Source organism: Somniosus microcephalus, chromosome 3 (genome assembly GCF_052327205.1).
Source record: "Somniosus microcephalus isolate GS21.2 chromosome 3, FLI_Smic_1.0, whole genome shotgun sequence".
Taxonomy (NCBI): domain Eukaryota; kingdom Metazoa; phylum Chordata; class Chondrichthyes; order Squaliformes; family Somniosidae; genus Somniosus; species Somniosus microcephalus.
Genome location: NC_140989.1, coordinates 213,245,506 through 213,263,405, shown reverse-complemented (window position 1 = coordinate 213,263,405; position 17,900 = coordinate 213,245,506). Strand labels below are relative to the sequence as shown.

The window sequence follows — 17,900 nt, the reverse complement described above, 5'->3', positions numbered from 1 at the left end:
GCGTAGTTTCTCCGCTCCGGGGAAGTACTGGACGACGAAGGGTACTCTGTTGGTTGTGTCCCGTGTTTGTCTTCTGAGGAGGCCTATGCGATTTTTCGCTGTGGCCCGTCGGAACTGTCGATCGACGAGTCGAGCGTCATATCCCGTTCTTACAAGGGCGTCTTTCAGTGTCTGTAGGTGTCCATCGCGTTCCTCCTCGTCTGAGCAGATCCTGTGCATTCGCAGGGCTTGTCCATAGGGGATGGCTTCTTTAACGTGGTTAGGGTGGAAGCTGGAGAAGTGAAGCATCGTGAGGTTGTCCGTGGGCTTGCGGTCGAGTGAAGTGCTGAGGTGTCAGTCTTTGATGGAGATTTGTGTGTCCAGGAATGAGACCGATTCTGAGGAGTAGTCCATGGTGAGTTTGATGGTGGGATGGAACTTGTTGATGTTATCGTGTAGTCTTTTCAGTGATTCTTCGCCGTGGGTCCATAGGAAGAAAATGTCGTCGATGTATCTGGCGTATAGCGTTGGTTGGAGATCCTGTGCAGCGAAGAAGTCTTGCTCGAACTTGTGCATGAAGATGTTTGCGTATTGGGGTGCGAATTTGGTCCCCATGGCTGTTCCGTGTGTTTGGGTAAAGAACTGGTTGTCAAAGGTGAAGACATTGTGGTCAAGGATGAAGCGGATGAGTTGTGGGATGGCGTCTGGAGATTGGCTGTTGTTGGTGTTAAGTACTGAGGCTGTCGCAGCGATGCCGTCATCGTGGGGGATACTGGTGTAGAGTGCCGAGACGTCCATCGTGGCGAGGAGTGTTCCTGGTTCAACTGGTCCGTGGGTGCTGAGTTTCTGTAAGAAGTCTGTAGTGTCGCGACAGAAGCTGGGGGTTCCCTGTACGATGGGTTTCAGGATGCCCTCGACATATCCAGAGAGGTTCTCACACAGGGTTCCGTTGCCTGATGCGATAGGACGTCCAGGTGTGTTGGCTTTGTGTATCTTTGGGAGGCAGTAGAAGTCTCCCACGAGGGGAGTACGTGGGATGAGAGCATGTAGGATGCTTTGAAGGTCTGGATCGAAGGTTTTGATCAGTCTGTTGAGTTGGCGGGTGTGTTCTTTGGTCGGATCTGCGGGTAACTGTCTGTAGTGTTCCTGGTTGTCCAGTTGTCGGTATACTTCTTTGCAATAGTCTGTTCTGTTCTGTATGACGATGGCACCTCCTTTGTCTACTGGTTTGATGACGATGTTGCGGTTGGTCTTGAGAGCGTGGATGGCGTTGCATTGTGCTCGGGTGACATTCTGGACTGTCTTGTGAGTGCGGCTGATGAATCTGGCGTTGATGCATCTCCTGACAGCTTGAGCATACATGTCAAGCTTAGGGCAGCGACCCTCCGGAGGGGTCCAATTTGACTCTTTCTTCTTCGGTAGCTGCACTGCGGATCCCTCTGTCTGCTGTTCCGGATCATTGATTGTCTCATTGGGTTCGCTGCTGACATCTTGGGATTTGTGGAAGAATTCCCGGAGCCTCATTCTCCTGATGAATTCCTCTGTGTCTGCCGCGAGACCGATGGGGTCCATTTTGGTGGTGGGGCAGAAATTGAGCCCTCGGCTGAGAACTTCAATTTCGTCTGGTTGAAGGGTGTGGTTGGACAGGTTGACGATGGATTTCCCTGTGGTTTCAACCGTGGTACCGGGGGAGGCTTGGTTGCTGCTGCTGGTGATGCCAAGTTTCTCAAGCTTCCTGTTCTTGGTGTGCATGTAGGTAGCGTAGTTCCGTTGCCTTGTTTGTTTGGCGGTGTCTCGCAGCTGGTCTGCTGCGTCCTGAGCACAGGCTGAGAACATGGACTCCATCTCGGTTTCGAGGTTGCGGCGTCTGCTGTAGAGCTGGTGTACGAGATGGTTGAGGAGTGTGCGAGAGGTACGACGGCAGAGTCTCTCAGCGTAGTCTGTGTTGTAGGTCGACTTGAGTGGGTTAGTGATCTGTAGTCCTTTCGGGATCTTGTCTGCTTTCTTGCATCTCTGTAGAAACTTGATGTCTGTGTCAATATGCGCGATCTTCTTGGAGATCCTCTCCACTTTGAGCCGGCAGTTTGTGGTGTCGATAGTAGTCATGGTGTGGAGATGCCGGAGTTGGACTGGGGTGGACAAATGTAAGAAGTCACACAACACCAGGTTATAGTCCAACAGCTTTATTTGAAATCACAAGCTTTCGGAGCGCTGCTCCTTCTTCAGGTGAAGTGGAGAAATGCATAAAGACACAGCTTATATAGTCAGAGAATCATGTCAGATGTTTACAGGTAACCTTTCCAACTGCCATTTATCACACCTCGGCAGAGAGATAATCACAGCAGTCAAAGGTGTGAATGGTGTCCAAACAGGTCAGTCAGGGAAACATTACATCAAAGAACAATGAAGTGGGGTCACAGGGGGTCGAATATTGCAGATGCTGGGGTCTGTATGAAAAACAAAAAAACAGACAAAAAACATTTTTTTTTTTTTGGCTGGAAATCACAGCAGGTCCGGCCGCATCTGTGTAGAGAGAACAAGCCAATGTCGACTCGAGTCTGGATGACCCTGCGTCAGGTGGGGTTACATGTAGCGTGACATGAACCCAAGATCTCGGTTAAGGCCGTCCTCATGGGTGCGGAACTTGGCTATCAGTTTCTGCTCGACGATTTTGCGTTGTCGTGTGTCTCGAAGGCCACCTTGGAGAATGCTTACCCGAAGATCGGAGGCTGAATGTCCTTGACTGCTGAAGTGTTCCCCGACTGGGAGGGAACGCTCCTGCCTGGTGATTGTTGTGCGGTGTCCGTTCATCCGTTGTCGCAGTGTCTGCATGGTCTCGCCGATGTACCATGCTCCGGGGCATCCTTTCCTGCAACGTATGAGGTAGACAACGTTGGCCGAGTCACATGAGTATGTACCATGTACCTGGTGGGTGGTGTCCTCACGTGTGATGATGGTATCTGTGTTGATGATCTGGCATGTCTTGCAGAGGTTGCTGTGGCAGGGTTGTGTGGTGTCGTGGTCGCTGTTCTCCTGAAAGCTGGGTAATTTGCTGCGAACGATGGTCTGTTTGAGGTTAGGCGGCTGTTTGAAAGCGAGTAGTGGAGGCGTGGGGATGGCCTTAGCGAGGTGTTCGTCGTCATCGATGACATGTTGAAGGCTGCGAAGAACATGACGTAGTTTCTCCGCTCCGGGGAAGTACTGGACGACGAAGGGTACTCTGTTGGTTGTGTCCCGTGTTTGTCTTCTGAGGAGGTCTATGCGATTTTTCGCTGTGGCCCGTCGGAACTGTCGATCGACGAGTCGAGCGTCATATCCCATTCTTACAAGGGCATCTTTCAGTGTCTGTAGGTGTCCATCAGTTTGGGACACCGTGAGTTCATGAAAGGTGCGATATCAATGCAAGTTCTTTCTACCAGATCTACAGTTCAACCCCATCACATTGTAGAATTATAAAAAATTAGACCAGGAGGAGGACATTTGTGGGCTCTTTGAAAGAGCTGTGCAATCAGTACCCTTCTCATGCCTTTCCCCGTACCCTTTCACAATTTTTCTTTTTCAAAATTTTATCCACTTCCCTTTTAAAAGTGAATATCTGCCCAATCTCCTCGCCTGTCTCTATCTTCCTGAGGTCACTTACAATCCTCTTCAAAGTCAATCTCGATTTTTGTGTCATCTGCAAAAGAAGTCCAGATTATTGATGTATACTGAGGAAAGCAATAGTTCCAGCACTGACCCCTGAGGACAGCACTGTTTTTAATTTCTCACTGTCTCTTCTCAGGAAGATACCCTCAGCTCGTTCCCTTTTATCTCATTGAAATTAGGGTTTTTTTTCTACCCAAGTACCTTTATCTTTGTAACCCTTCCATTTTGTCTGTATTGAACCTAATGATGTTACTACGGTCGCTGTTTTCTAAATGTTCCCCTACCATTACGTTATCTACTTCATTTCCTGGAACTAGATTCAACCCTGCCTCTTTCCTTATTGAACCCGAATTATACTGATCCCACATCTAACCGACTCTTGAATGGTTTTCACCACCACTGCCTGGAGGTCCAGTCCAAGTCATGGTCACTTTTTGACTGGCCAAGGTATAGCTTCAAATGACCTCTGGGAATCTGAATTCAACTGAATTGTGACTTGAGCTCAAAAACCTAGGCTGACACTCCAGTGCAGTACTGAGGGAGTGCTGCACTGTCGGAGGTGCCGTCTTTCGGATGAGACGTCAAACCAAGGCCTGCTCTCTCAGGTAGATGTAAAAGATCTCAAGGCACCATTTCGAAGAAGAGCTGGGGCGATCTCCCCAGTGTCCTGGCCAATATTTATCCCTCCGTCAACAGCACTAAAACAGATTATCTGGTCATTATCACATTGCTGTTTGTGGGATCTTGCTGTGTGTAAATAGGCTGCCACGTTTTCTACATTACAACAGTGACTACACTTCAAAAAGCACTTCATTGGCTGTGAAGCACTTGGGGACACCCTGAAGTCGTGAAAGGCGCTATAGAAATGCAAGTCCTTCTTTCTTTATCGCTATCTCTCTTTTTCTCTCTTTCTCTCTATTTCTCACTATTTCTCTCTGTTTTATTCAAGGGTTCTCCCAGGCTCATTTTTCTCTCCATCACCTTCTCTTCCTTCTCCAAATCTTTGACCCCCTCTACAACCCATCCAATCTTATCCATTTTTTTTGCTAATTATTATATTCTACATTCATCGGCTTTGGTTCGAACACCCTTGGTGCTCACATCCTCTTGGTGCAATGACTCCATCAGTAGCCCACCACCCGCTCCATGCTCTTCAGTTGGCGGTGAAAATTTTTGTTCTTTCAATTCTTCAACGATCCGACCTCGGCGAGCCCTCGAGTCCAACCAACAGCTCCCACCTCTTGCCTTTAAAGTCAGCCTTCATCTGTTGACTTTCTTGGCCTCACTATCTCCTCTGATCTTAAATAAATATGAGCTGATCAGAGAGAGCCAGCATGGATTTGTAATGGGCAAGACATGTCCTAGTTGAATTTTTTGATGAGGTTACTAATGTGGTAGATAAGGCATTTGATAAAGTTCCACATAAGAGATTGTTAACAAAAATGAAAGCATATGGAATTGGAGGCAACCTATTGACTTGGATAAGAAATTGGTTAGGAGATAGGAGGCAGAGAGTAGGGACAATGGATATGTACTCTGATTGGCAGAATGTGACTAGTGGTCTCCCCCAGGGGAGTACCAAGGCCTCAGCTTTTCACTATATTTCTAAATGACTTGGATGAAGGAATAGAGAGTCATGTATCTAAGTTTGCTGATGACACCAAGTTAGGAAGAAGAAGAAGATGAGAGGTGGCACAGTAAATAGTGATCTAATTGTTTTGAGATGATTAAAGGATTTGATAGGGTAGTTGGTGAGGGAGTCCAGAACAAGACGACATAACCCTAAAATTGGAACCAGGCCATTCAAGGGTGGTCAGGAAGCACTTCTTCACACAAAAGATAGTGGAAATCTGGAATACTCTACCCCCAAAAAAGCTGTTGAGGCTGGGGGTCAATTGAAAATTTCAAAATTGAGGTTGATAGATTTTTGTTAGACAAGGGTATTAAGGGCTACAGAACCAAGGTGGGTAGATGGAGTTAAGATACAGATCAGCCATGACCTAATTGAATGGTGGAACAGGCTCGAGGAGCTGAATGGCCTCCTGTTGTTCCTGTGTTCCTATCTCAAAGCAGCTGATGGTGGAAGGAGGGGATGTGCTTGTGGGTTTGGGGCTAAGATGGATGGCTCAGGGAAGACATCGATTTACTCTCCATCTGGCTGTTCCACACCTTCTGTGGGAGACTTCCATCCAGGCACTGGGTGACACAAATGGAAAATGCCCAGAGCTGCCTTTGTTACAATAATCAGTGCATTAGTTCACCCGAAAGCCGTGTGTGTGACGTAATGCTGTATTGTCAAGTCCTAATGATCAATCAGATTGCCAAACCAGAGGGCATTGTGCCTCCAACTAGTTTTATTTTATTATTCATTCTCGGGATGTGGGCACTGCTGGCAAGGCTGCATTTCTTAGCCATCCCTAGTTGCTCTGTGAACATGGCTCTTGAGCCATCATTGGTAGCAGTTTGATACAACAGAGTGGCTTGCAAGCAATGTTTCCTCTAATTTTCTTTTGGGCCACACGGCCCTTTCACAATGACACTTGATTTGCAACTGGTACTGCTTTTATTTTTGGAGAAGGAAGCTGTGTCATTGACCCAAAACTACCTCCAAAGGAAGCCCATGGAATTAAGGGGAAAGTGGTGGTATGGATACAGGCATTGGCTCAGTGACAGGAGCAAAGGGTGGTGGTGGAGGGATGTTTTTCGGACTGGGGGTGTTGTTGTAATGGTTTTATAAACGACCTAGACTTGGGTGTAGGGAGCAGCATTATAAAGTTTGCAGATGATACAAAACTTGGCAACATAGTAGAGAGTGATGAGGATAGTTATAGGCTTCAGGAAGATAGACAGGATGGTGAAATGGGCAGCAGCATGGCAGATGGAGTTCAATGCGGGATGCACTTTGGGAGGACTAATATGGAAAGACAGTATACTATAAATGGCAAGATTTTAAAAAGTGTAGATGAGCAGAGAGACCTTGGTGTTATATACACAAATCCTTAAAGGTGGCAGGGCAAGTTGATAAGGTGGTTAAAAAAGCATGTGGGTTTATAAATAGAGGAATAGAATATAAAAGCAAAGAGATCATGCTAGAACTTTATAAATGACTGGTTAGACCTCAGTTGAAGTATTGTGGACAACTCTGGGCCCCACACTTCAGGAAAGATGTAAAGGCCTTATAAAGGATACAGAGGAGGTTTACCAGGATGTTACCAGGGCTGAGGGACTTCAGTTATGAGGAGAGGTTGGAAAGGTTAGGACTGTTCTCCTTGGAACAGAGAAGGTTAAGAGGGGACCTAATAGAGGTTTTCAAGATGGAGAGAAGTTTTGATCGAGTAAATAAAGAAATAATATTCCTTCTGACGAGTGGGTCAATAACTAAAGGTCATAGTTTCAAAATCATTGGAAAAAGATCTAGAGGGGAGATGAGGGGAAATGTTTTCACTCAAGAGTTGTTGGGATCTGGAACGCTCGACCTGAAAAGCTGGTGGAAGCTGATTCCATAAATAATTCTAAAAGGGAGTCGGACAGGTACTGGAGGATGAGGAACTTATAGGGTTACGGACAAAAAGCGGGGATATGGGACTGAGCACAATGGCTCTTTCAAGGAGCCAGCACAGGCACGACGGGCCAAATGGCCTCCTCCTCTGTTTTAAGATTTTTTGAAAAGAGCCTCTGGCCTTTTGTTCCATATATGATTCTGTAGAAGATCTATAATGCTGTTGTCTGACTCATGTTTCTTTTGCTCTTCATTGAGAAGACATTCGATTGTCCAAATCGGAGCAGCCCTATCGAACCAGGAGGGACTTTATGGTGAAACTGCAAGAACGGGTCCTGCAGAAACTGAAGGTGTACTGGTTGCCTCGCTTCCTCACACACTGCAAACATTGCTTGAGGAAGGTGAAAGAATGTGGCCCTATCCTCCGAGAATATAGAGCGAAGGTGTCTAAAGGGGAGCTTACAAAACATCAGCTGGGCCCTTCCGAGCTGACAATGACTATCAAACAAACAGAAGGCGTCACGCAGCCATACTTCACCAAAGCCAGCAAGCGCCTCCTCTGGAGGCTCCCTTACTGCACGGGCAAGCAACCAAAAACTACCATGACTGGACATCAGCCTTCAAGTACCCTGAAAGCTAAGGACCAACGGGACTATTCTCAGGGTCAGTCGAAGGCCAGGACCATCCCAAAGCTTAGTCCACCTGATCTCCCCGTGCGGCACCCATCGGGATGCCTTTCTCAGTCTCCGAAGCAGGCCTGTTGTTCTTCAGCAGCTAAAGATGTGTGGACAGCTGACGCACAGGGCACCTCCGAGGAGTATATCTTCCCGCAGCTGGACTCCTCCATCCCTGTCATCAAAGCACCCTCGATGCTGTTATGCCAGAAGTTTTCTGAGAAGACCCAGCAGTCCGAGTATCTCCACTGGGCCTTCAACGCAGACCAGCTGGCAGGAGAACCATTTGCAACCTTCCTGAGGGTGAATAACAACCTCTCAAAGCTCCACTACCTGCGTTTGTGGCATGAAATGAGCAACTTCTTGAATGTCGTGTTGAGCGTGAAGGACAGGGCTGGGTATCTCCTGAGGGAGATCCTAGCGGAGAAGATTGTAGAGGTCTACCTGAAGGAGAGCAGTAAGCAATATGCCAAGCTTCAGGTGGAAACTGCCAAGCAGCTCAAGATCCTTCTCCCCTCGGGTAGGGTTATCCCATGGATATTCACTGCACAGAAAGAGGTTTGTGAGGTGAGAATCCACTGCCAACTTTGGTTTTGTGTGTGTATCTGAAGGAGGTAGGTGATGGTGTGAGTGAAGGAGATCTACCCAGTTCAGATATGGAAAGGTCAGGTGCAGCACAAAGCTGACATTGGAGACATTGAGATGAATTGCCTGTGCAGGGAATGTGGTCACCTCATCTGTGTGAAAGCACTGCAGTGTTTCATGGGCAGGATAGAGCAGGAAGAAGCTTAGCCAGTCAGTCCCAAGCTAGCCACGGACACACCATCAGACCTCACTATTTGATAGGGAGAAACAGTTTCCACTGGCGGGGGGCGGGGGGGGCGGTCAGTAACCAAAGGACACAGATTTAAGATCATTGGTAAAGAACCAGAGGGGGAGATGAGATTTTTTTTTTACACAGCGACTTGTTATGATCTGGAATGCGCTGCCTGAAAGGGTGGTGGAAGCAGATTAATTAGTAACTTTCAAAAAGAAATTGGATATATACTTGAAAAGGTAAAGTTTGCAGGGCTATGGGGAAAGAGCAGGGGGAGTGGGACTAATTGGATCGCTTTTTCAAAGAGCCAGCACAGGCACGATGGGCCGAATGGCCGCCTTCCATGCTGTATGAGTCTATGTCACTCTTATTGGCTAATGTTCCATTGCAGTTATCCTTACGAACTTACAAAAAAGAGGGACATAAATACAGCCTGTTCCATCCTGTGTGGCGTGATTTCATAGAATCATAGAATAGTACAGCACAGAAGGAGGCCATTCAGCCCATCGAGTCTGCGCCAGCTCTTTCGAAGAGCAATCCAGTTAGTCCCACTCCCCCGCTCTTTCCCCATATCCCTGCAATATTTTCTCCTTCGAGTATTTATCCAATTCCCTTTTGAAGGCTACTATTGAATCTGTATCCACCACCCTATCAGGCAGCGCATTCCAAATCCTAACCATTCGTTGCATAAAAAAGCTTTTCTTCATGTTGCCTCTGGTTCTGTTGTCAATCATCTTAAATCTGTGCCCTCTGGGTATCGATCCTTCAGCCGCTGGAAACAGTTTCTCTTTATTTACTCTTATCTAAACCCTTCATAATTTACACACACCATCACCCCCATTCCTTCCCCATAGTTGATAGATTTTTGAGATTGATATTGATAGATTTTTGTTAGGTGATGGTATCTAGGGATATGGAGTTGAGGTCCAGATCAGCCATGATCTATTTGAACAGTCTCAAGGGGCTGAATGGTTTCCTCCTGTTCAGAATGTTCCCCCAGCGCAGTCACACCATCTCTTGGGAGAAGCAAAGGCAAAACCAGAAAAATCCTGAGGCTGGTTTAGGAGAAACTCTGGGAAATTCCTCTCCGAACATGATAGGCGATTGAGCAAACTCCGGGAGATCGCGGTGACTGGATGTCACATTGCCCCATGACTCGTTCACCTTCTATACGTCAGCCACTCTCAGGAACTTGGCCAGCTCCCTTTTGAATGCTTCCAGCGAACCCCCATTCACTGCACGAGCCGCCAACTTATTCCAGCTCGCAATAACTCTCTGCACAAAGAAACACCTGCTAACATCTAACCACCGTTGGCCATGCACATTCTCTTTCCAGCTGAGACTCATATTGGAAGTAAAGGTAGTAATTACCTGTGGGTGGGATGAAACTTGTCCGGGGATAAATTGAAAGAAATCTGGGAGCTGTTAGTTGATTCGACACTGACCTTTTGGTAGGAAGTAGCGTTGAAACATAGAAACATAGAAGATAGGAGCAGGAGTAGGCCATTCGGCCCCTCAAGCCTGCTCCGCCATTTAATGAGATCATGGCTGATCATCCAAATTCAGTACCCTGTCCCTGCTTTCTCCCCATATCCCTTGATTCCTTTAGCCTTAAGAAATATATCTAACTCCTTCTTGAATATATTTAATGAATTGGCCTCAACTGCCTTTTGTGGTAGAGAATTCAACAGGTTCACCACTCTCTGGGTGAAGAAATTCCTCCTCATCTCAGTCCTAAATGGCTTACCCCTTATCCTTAGACTGTGACAGCTGGTTCTGGACTCCCCCGCCATCGGGAACATCCTTCCTGCAACTAGTCTGTCTAGTCCTGTTGCAATTTTATAAGTTTGAATGAGACCCTCTCTCATTCTACTAAACTCCAGCGAATATAAGCCCAATCGACCCAATCTCTTCTCATACGTCATTCCTACCATCCCAGGTATCAGTCTAGTGAATCTTCGCTGCACTCTCTCCATGGCAAGAGCATCCTTCCTCAGATAAGGCGACCAAAACTGCACACAATACTCAAGGTGTGGTCTCACCAAGGCCCTGTACAACTGCAGCAAGACATCCTTGCTCCTGTACTCGAACCCTCTCGCTATGAAGGCCAACATACCATTTGCCTTCTTAACCACCTGCTGCACCTGCATGCTTACCTTCAGTGACTGGTGCACAAGGACACCCAGGTCTCGTTGCACTTCCCCTTCTCCCAATCTATTGCCATTCAGATAATAATCTGCCTTCCTGTTTTTGACACCGAAGTGGATAACCTCACATTTATCCATGTTCTATTGCATCTGCCATGCTTCTGTCCAATCACCCAACCTGTCCAAATCATCCTGTAGTTTTTTGGCATCCTCCTCACAGAACACACGTCCACCCAGCTTTGTGTCATCTGCAAATTTGGAGATATTACATCTAGTTCCCTTGTCTAGATCATTAATATATATTGTGAATAGCTGGGGTCCAAGGACCGATCCCTGCGGTACCCCACTAGTCACTGCCTGCCACTCGGAAAAAGACCCGTTTATTCCAACTCTTTGCTTTCTATCTGCCAACCAGTTCTCTATCCAAGTCAACACCTTGCCCCTAATCCCATGTGCCTTAACTTTACATGCTAATCTCTTATGTGGGACCTTATCGAAAGCCTTCTGAAAGTCCAAATACACCACATCCACTGGTTCTCCCTTATCTATTTTACTAGTTACATCCTCAAAAAATTCCAGTAGATTAGTCAAGCACGATTTACCTTTTGTAAATCCATGTTGACTTTGTCCGATCCTGTCACTGTTTTCCAAGTGATCTGCTATTACATCTTTTATATAATGGACTCTAGCATTTTCCCCACTACCAATGTCAGGCTTACCGGTCTGTAATTCCCCGTTTTCTCTCTACCACCTTTTTTGAATAGTGGGGTAACATTAGCTACCCTCCAATCCATGGGTACTGTTCCAGATTCCATCGAATGTTGGAAGATGATCAGCAATGCATCTACTATTTCTAGGGCCACTTCCTTAAGTACCCTAGGATGTAGATTATCAGGCCCTGGGGATTTATCGGCCTTCAATCCCATCAATTTCCCTAACACCATTTCCCTACACATACTGATTTCATTCAGTTCCTCCCTTTTATCAGACCCTATGTTCCCCGACATTTCTGGGAGGTTATTTGTGTCCTCCTTTGTGAAGACAGAACCAAAATATGTATTTAATTGGTCTGCCATTTCTTTGTTCCCCATTATAAATTCCCCTGATTCTGACTGCAAGGGACCTACGCTTGACTTCACCAATCTTTTTCTCTTCACATATCTATAAAAGCTTTTACAGTCAGTTTTTATGTTCCCTGAAAGCTTACTCTCATATTCTATTTTCCCTTTCTTAATTAATCCCTTTGTCCTCCTTTGTTGATTCCTAAACTGCTCCCAATCCTCTGGATTACTGCTTTTTCTGGCCAATTTATATGCCCTCTCCTTGGATCTTATGTTATCCCTAATTTTCCTCGTTAGCCACGGTTGAGTCACCTTTTTTGTTTTATTTTTATGCCAAACTGGAATGAACAAATTCTGTAGTTCATCCATTCGGTCTTTGAATGTTTGCCATTGCCTATCCACCGTTAACCCCTTGAGTGACATTCCCCAATCAATCTTACCTAATTCGCACCTCAGACCATCGTAGTTTCCTTTATTTAAATTCAGGACCCTAGTCTGAGTCAACTACTTCATTCTCCATGTTAATGAAGAATTCGATCATATTCGATCAGTCCAAAGATGTGCGGGTTAGGTCGATTGGCTATGATAAATTGACCCTTAGTGTTAGGGGGATTAAATATGTGGGGTTACGGGGATAGGGTGGGATATGTGTTGGTGTAGGGGTTATGGGGATCGGGTGGGATATGTGTCGGTGCAGGCTCGATGGGCCGAAATGGCCTCTATCTGCACTGTGGGGTTTCTGTGATTCTGTGATTCTGTGATATTATGATCGCTCCGACCCAAGGGGTCTCGTACAACAAGATTGCTAATGAATCCTTTCTCGTTACATAATACCCAGCCTAAGATGGCCTGATCTCTGGTTGGTTCCTCGACATATTGGTCCAGGAAACCATCCCGTAAGCACTCCAGGAATTCCTCCTCCACAGTATTGTTACTAATTTGGTTAGCCCAATCTATATGTAGATTAAAGTCACCCATGATGACTGCTGTGCCCTTTTTGCACGCTTCTCTAATTTCCCTTTTAATGCCATCCCCAACCTCCGCATTACTGTTTGGAGGTCTATATACCACTCCCACTAACATTTTCTGCCCCTTGGTATTTCTCAGTTCTACCCATGCACCTGCATGCTTACCTTCAGTGACTGGTGCGCAAGGACAGCCAGGTCTCGTTGCACTTCCCCTTTTCCCAATCTATTGCCATTCGGATAAAGTGGAAAACCTTGCAGTTATCCACATTATACTGCATCTGCCATGCATCTGCCCAATCACTCAACCTGTCCAAATCATACTGGAGTTTCTCGGCATCCTCCTCACAGCACACATGTCCACCCAGCTTTGTGTTGTCTGCAAACTTGGAGATATTACATCTAGTTCCCTCGTCTATATAATTAATATATATTGTGAATAGCTGGGGTCCTAGCACCGATCCCTGCGGTACCCCACTCGTCACTGCCTGCCACTTGGAAAAAGACCCGTTTATTCCAACTCTTTGCTTCCTATCTGCCAACCAGTTCTCTATCCAAGTCAGTACCTTACCCCCAATCCCATGTGCTTTAACTTTACACGCTGATCTCTTATGCAGGACCTTATTGAAAGCCTTCTGAAAGTCCAAATACACCACATCCACTGGTTCTCCCTTATCTATTCTACCAGTTACATCCTCAAAAAATTCCAGTAGATTTGTCAAGCACGATTTGCCTTTTGTAAATCCATGTTGACTTTTTCCGATCCTGTCACTGTTTTCCAAGTGCTCTGCTATTACATCTTTTATAATGGACTCTAGCATTTTCCCCACTACCGATGTTGTAATGTATGTACCTTTAAGAGGAGAACTACTTTTACAGCTCCTGTATACTGTAGTACCGGCAGTGACCACACCTGTATATAAACCCTGAGTAGGGATCTGCACTGTTAGTTTTTAGAATACCCTCATCCAGTAAACACCTGTTGATTGTTCATCTGCAGTCTCCGTCTATTTATTGAAGAACACCATACCTAAAGATTCACGGATTTAACAGATGTCAGGCTTACCGGTCTATAATTCCCCGTTTTCACTCTAACACCTTTTTTAAATAGTGGGGTAACATTAGCTACCCTCCAATCCATGCGGACTGTGCCAGAGTCTATAGAATTTTGGAAGATGACCAACAATGCATCTACTATTTCTAGGGCCACTTCCTTAAGTACCCTAGGATGTAGACCATCAGGCCCTGGGGATTTATCGGCTTTCAATCCTATCAATTTCCCGAACACCATTTCCCTACAAATACTGATTTCATTCAGTTCCTCCCTCTCATTAGACCCTATGTTCCCCAACATTTCTGGGAGGTTATTTATGTCCTCCTTTGTGAAGACAGAACCAAAGTCTATATTTAATTGGTCAGCCATTTCTTTTTCCCCATTATAAATTCCCCTGATTCTGACTGTAAGGTACCTACGCTTGACTTCAATCTTTTTCTCTTCACATATCTAAAGAAGCTTTTAGTCAGTTTTTATGTTCCCTGAAAGCTTACTCTCATATTCTATTTTCCCCCTCTTAATTAATCCTTTTGTCCTTCTTTGCTGAATACTAAACTTCTCCCAATCCTCAGGTTTGCTGCTTTTTCTGGCGAAATTATATTTCCTCTCCTTGGATCTTATGCTATCCCTAATTTCCCTTGTTAGCCACGGTTGAATCACCTTTTTTGTTTTATTTTTATGCCAGACAGTGATGAACAAATTCTGTAGTTCATCCATGCGATCTTTAAATGTTTGCCATTGCCTGTTGCCCGTCAACCCTTGAAGTAACATTCCCCAATCCATCCTAGCCAATTCACGCCTCATACCATCGTAGTTTCCTTTATTTAAATTCAGGACCCTAGTCTCTGAGTCAACGACGTCACTCTCCATGTTAAGGAAGAATTCGATCATATTATGATCGCTCCTCCCCAAGGGGCCTTGCACAGCAAGATTGCTAATCAATCCTTTCTCATTACATAATACCCAGTCTAAGATGGCCTAATCTCTAGTTGGTTCCTTGACATATTGGTCCAGGAAACCATCCCGTATACACTCTAGGATTTGCTCCTCCACAGTATTGTTACTAATTTGGTTAGCCTAATATACAGGAAACTTTGTGCTATCCGGTACCGACGGGACTGAGCTGTTGCTGTCCCATCAAAACTGCCAGACAAACCAGCGCTAATGTTGAAACATACGGAGATTTTGAGCTCTGTATCTGGCAACAAACCCTGTTGCTTAGGAACAGCTTCTAAACAGTCGGCCATACCTTGCAAGCGTCTCTGTAGCTTAGCAACAGCTTCAGCGAGACCTTGCAGAGCCTGACTGGTGAAAAAAAAGCAACGAAAAGAAAAAAAAACTAACGAAACGGCTCCTGATTTTTGCCGGTGGCTTGAGCATTCTGGACAGTTAACCTCCGGATAAACCAAAGTTTCCTGTATATGTAAATGAAAGTCACCCATGATAACTGCAGTGCCCTTATTGCACACGTCTCTAATTTTCTGATTAATGCCATCCCCAACCTCAGCATTACTGTTTGGGGGTCTGTATACAACTCCCACTAACGTTTTCTGCCTTTTGGTATTTCTCAGCTCTACCCATACAGATTACACATCATCAGAGCTAATATCCTTCTTTACTATTGTGTTAATCTCCTCTTTAACCAGCAATACTACCCCACCTCCTTTTCCCTTTTGCCTGTCTTTCCTGAATATTGAATACCCCTGGATGTTGAATTCCCAGCCCTGGTCACCCTGGAGCCATGTCTCCGTAACCCCAATTATATCATATCCGTTTACATTTATTTGTGCAGCTAATTCATCCACCTTATTACGAATGCTACTTGCATTAAGAGACAAAACCTTCAGGCTTGTTTTTTTAACACTCTTAGTCCTTTTAGTGGGGGATGTTTGAGAGGGGGATGGCCACAGGGGACCCCTGTATTACCTGCCTGCGCCTACTACTCTGCCTGGCAAAGCAAAGGATGCTGGGTTGTATGGTGAAGGATTTTGATGAGGTGAATAAGGGAAATTTGTTTCAATGGGTGACGAGGGCGAAATTTAAGATCATCGCAAAACGAATGAAGGAAGAGGTTATCAGGTATTTTTATGTTAGGGCATAGAATGTGGTTTAGTGCCATACAGGGCAGGCTGAATGGGATCTTAAAGTATGTGTGAAGCAGAAACAAACCCTACAATGTGGTGTCTACTCTTCCAACAGATACTTGGAGAACAATGATGGGAGCAGAATTGACGATAGATTTTAAAAAAGGGGATAAATATTTGAAAAAGAAAAAAAATGAACCGGGCAGGGGAAATAGGAACAAGTGGATCGCTCTTCCAAAGAGCCGGCACAGTCACGATGGGCTGAATGGCCTCCTTCTGTGCTATAAAATTCTATGGGGGCAAAATTCCGCTCCTTTGCGCCTGCCGTTAGCGCCACTGGGGGGCGCAAAGGGCTTACCGCCGGCAATGACGTCATTGGCGAGCGACGCGACCCCTTAGCATCCCGCCGCGGACCCTTGCCGCCCCGCAGCAGAAATTTAGCTACGCGCCGCGAGGCTGCCGAAACGGGCCGACCTCCGCTCGCAGGGCGGTATTTAAAGGGGAGGTACAGCTGCGACCCGTGCCGCCATTTTCTTCTTTTGGCCGACCTCCAGGTCGTCCCTTCATGGCGGCAAGTGGCGTGGTCAGTGGCCGTGGCAGCACGCCGCCCTGGTGGCCTAGTGTGGGCCATTGGAGGCCCTGCAGGGCTCGCAGTGTCCTTCCCCTTTAACGGAAGGGGCGGGTGGTGAAACGCGTCAGTGCTACTTGGAGTGGTCGCGTAGTGCTCCAGCATTTGAGCGCTTTGCGCACCTGACACCGCCACAAGAGGAAGTGGAGCGCCAGTGATAGTACTCCACTTCCTCTCCGGGGCGGTAAGCCAAATTTAGTGGGCAGGGCAGTGCTACCGCGCCAGGTGCTAAATGTCCGGTGCTAATTCAGTTGCCACCCCCAAATGGGGTGTAACCGAATTTCGTACCCTATGATTCTAGATTGCCAAATCAGTGGGTTCAAGTTGCCAGAGGTCCGATGAAGGTGTCCGTGGTTGGCCAGTAGCTATGTACAGTTATGGTCAGCGTGACATGAGACCACCCATGCCCAGCAGGAGAGTATATCAGGAGAACACTGTGCATTCCCCATATCTTTCTACCCATTAAATTAGTGGGTACAAAACAGGGAGCAGGCTTGCGATTTCCCTGGTGTCTTGAAAGCTGTTCCGGCACTCGTCACTTATCACGTAACTGGTTAAAAGAAAGGATGGCACATCAGCTACTGTCTCCGCTCCCTCACGGAGCACATGACTACTGCCAGACCTTGCAAGGTCTGGTTGCGCAGGTGACAGTGTGCCTCTGGTACCTTGCCGGTAGATGGTCATCACCATTGAGCCTGAACTTGTCCTCTCCCAACACCCATACACGAGCACTCACTGTCAAAGAGGAGGCACCTGACAGCCCTCAAGAGCGGGAACCCTGGTTGAATTTCCCTTCCCTAGCTCAGGAGACCCGAAGCCAAGTGGAATGCTCCAGCTGCTGTCCAGCCTGAGATCAACCGACTCAGCCTAGACCAGGAATGAAATAAGAAAAGAGTATATATAAATTATATGAAAGTATATTTATACACTCAGGGATATATCTGTTTATACACTGTATGGATAGATCTGTATTTTTGTGAACAAACATGAATGTTTTTCGATGCTTTGGCAACATAAGATGTAATTTGTCATGCCAAAAAAGCGATTTGAATTGAATTGAATTGAATTGAGTCTGAGGCCAACTGTGTGGGTCAGTGCCATATAGGGCAGGCTGGATGTGATCTTAAAGTATGTGTGAAGCAGAAACAAGCCCTTCAATGTGGTGTCTACTCTTCCAACAGATACTTCGAGATACGTATGATGAGTTTCTGGATCAAGATGATAAGAACTTCCAACATCTTGTGGTAAGACTGTCACAGATCCTTTTACACTGTCCAACACCACCAGTTGTGTTGATGGGGAGTGACGCCGCCAAACTGCACAAAGGATAGCAGGTCTGAGACAGAC

General features: G+C 46.2%; 1 protein-coding gene across 1 annotated transcript in view; it reads left to right on the top strand.

Annotated features, from left to right (window-relative positions):
• The window catches only part of LOC147121708 (regulator of G protein signaling protein-like), a 109,221-nt gene that overhangs the window by 28,564 nt on the left and 62,757 nt on the right, over nucleotides 1–17,900 (top strand). Inside the window, exons 6-7 of the mRNA XM_085977989.1 lie at nucleotides 7,385–8,364; nucleotides 17,735–17,797. Coding sequence (XP_085834115.1) covers nucleotides 7,385–8,364; nucleotides 17,735–17,797 — 1,043 coding nt within the window. The remainder of the gene's footprint in view (nucleotides 1–7,384; nucleotides 8,365–17,734; nucleotides 17,798–17,900) is intronic.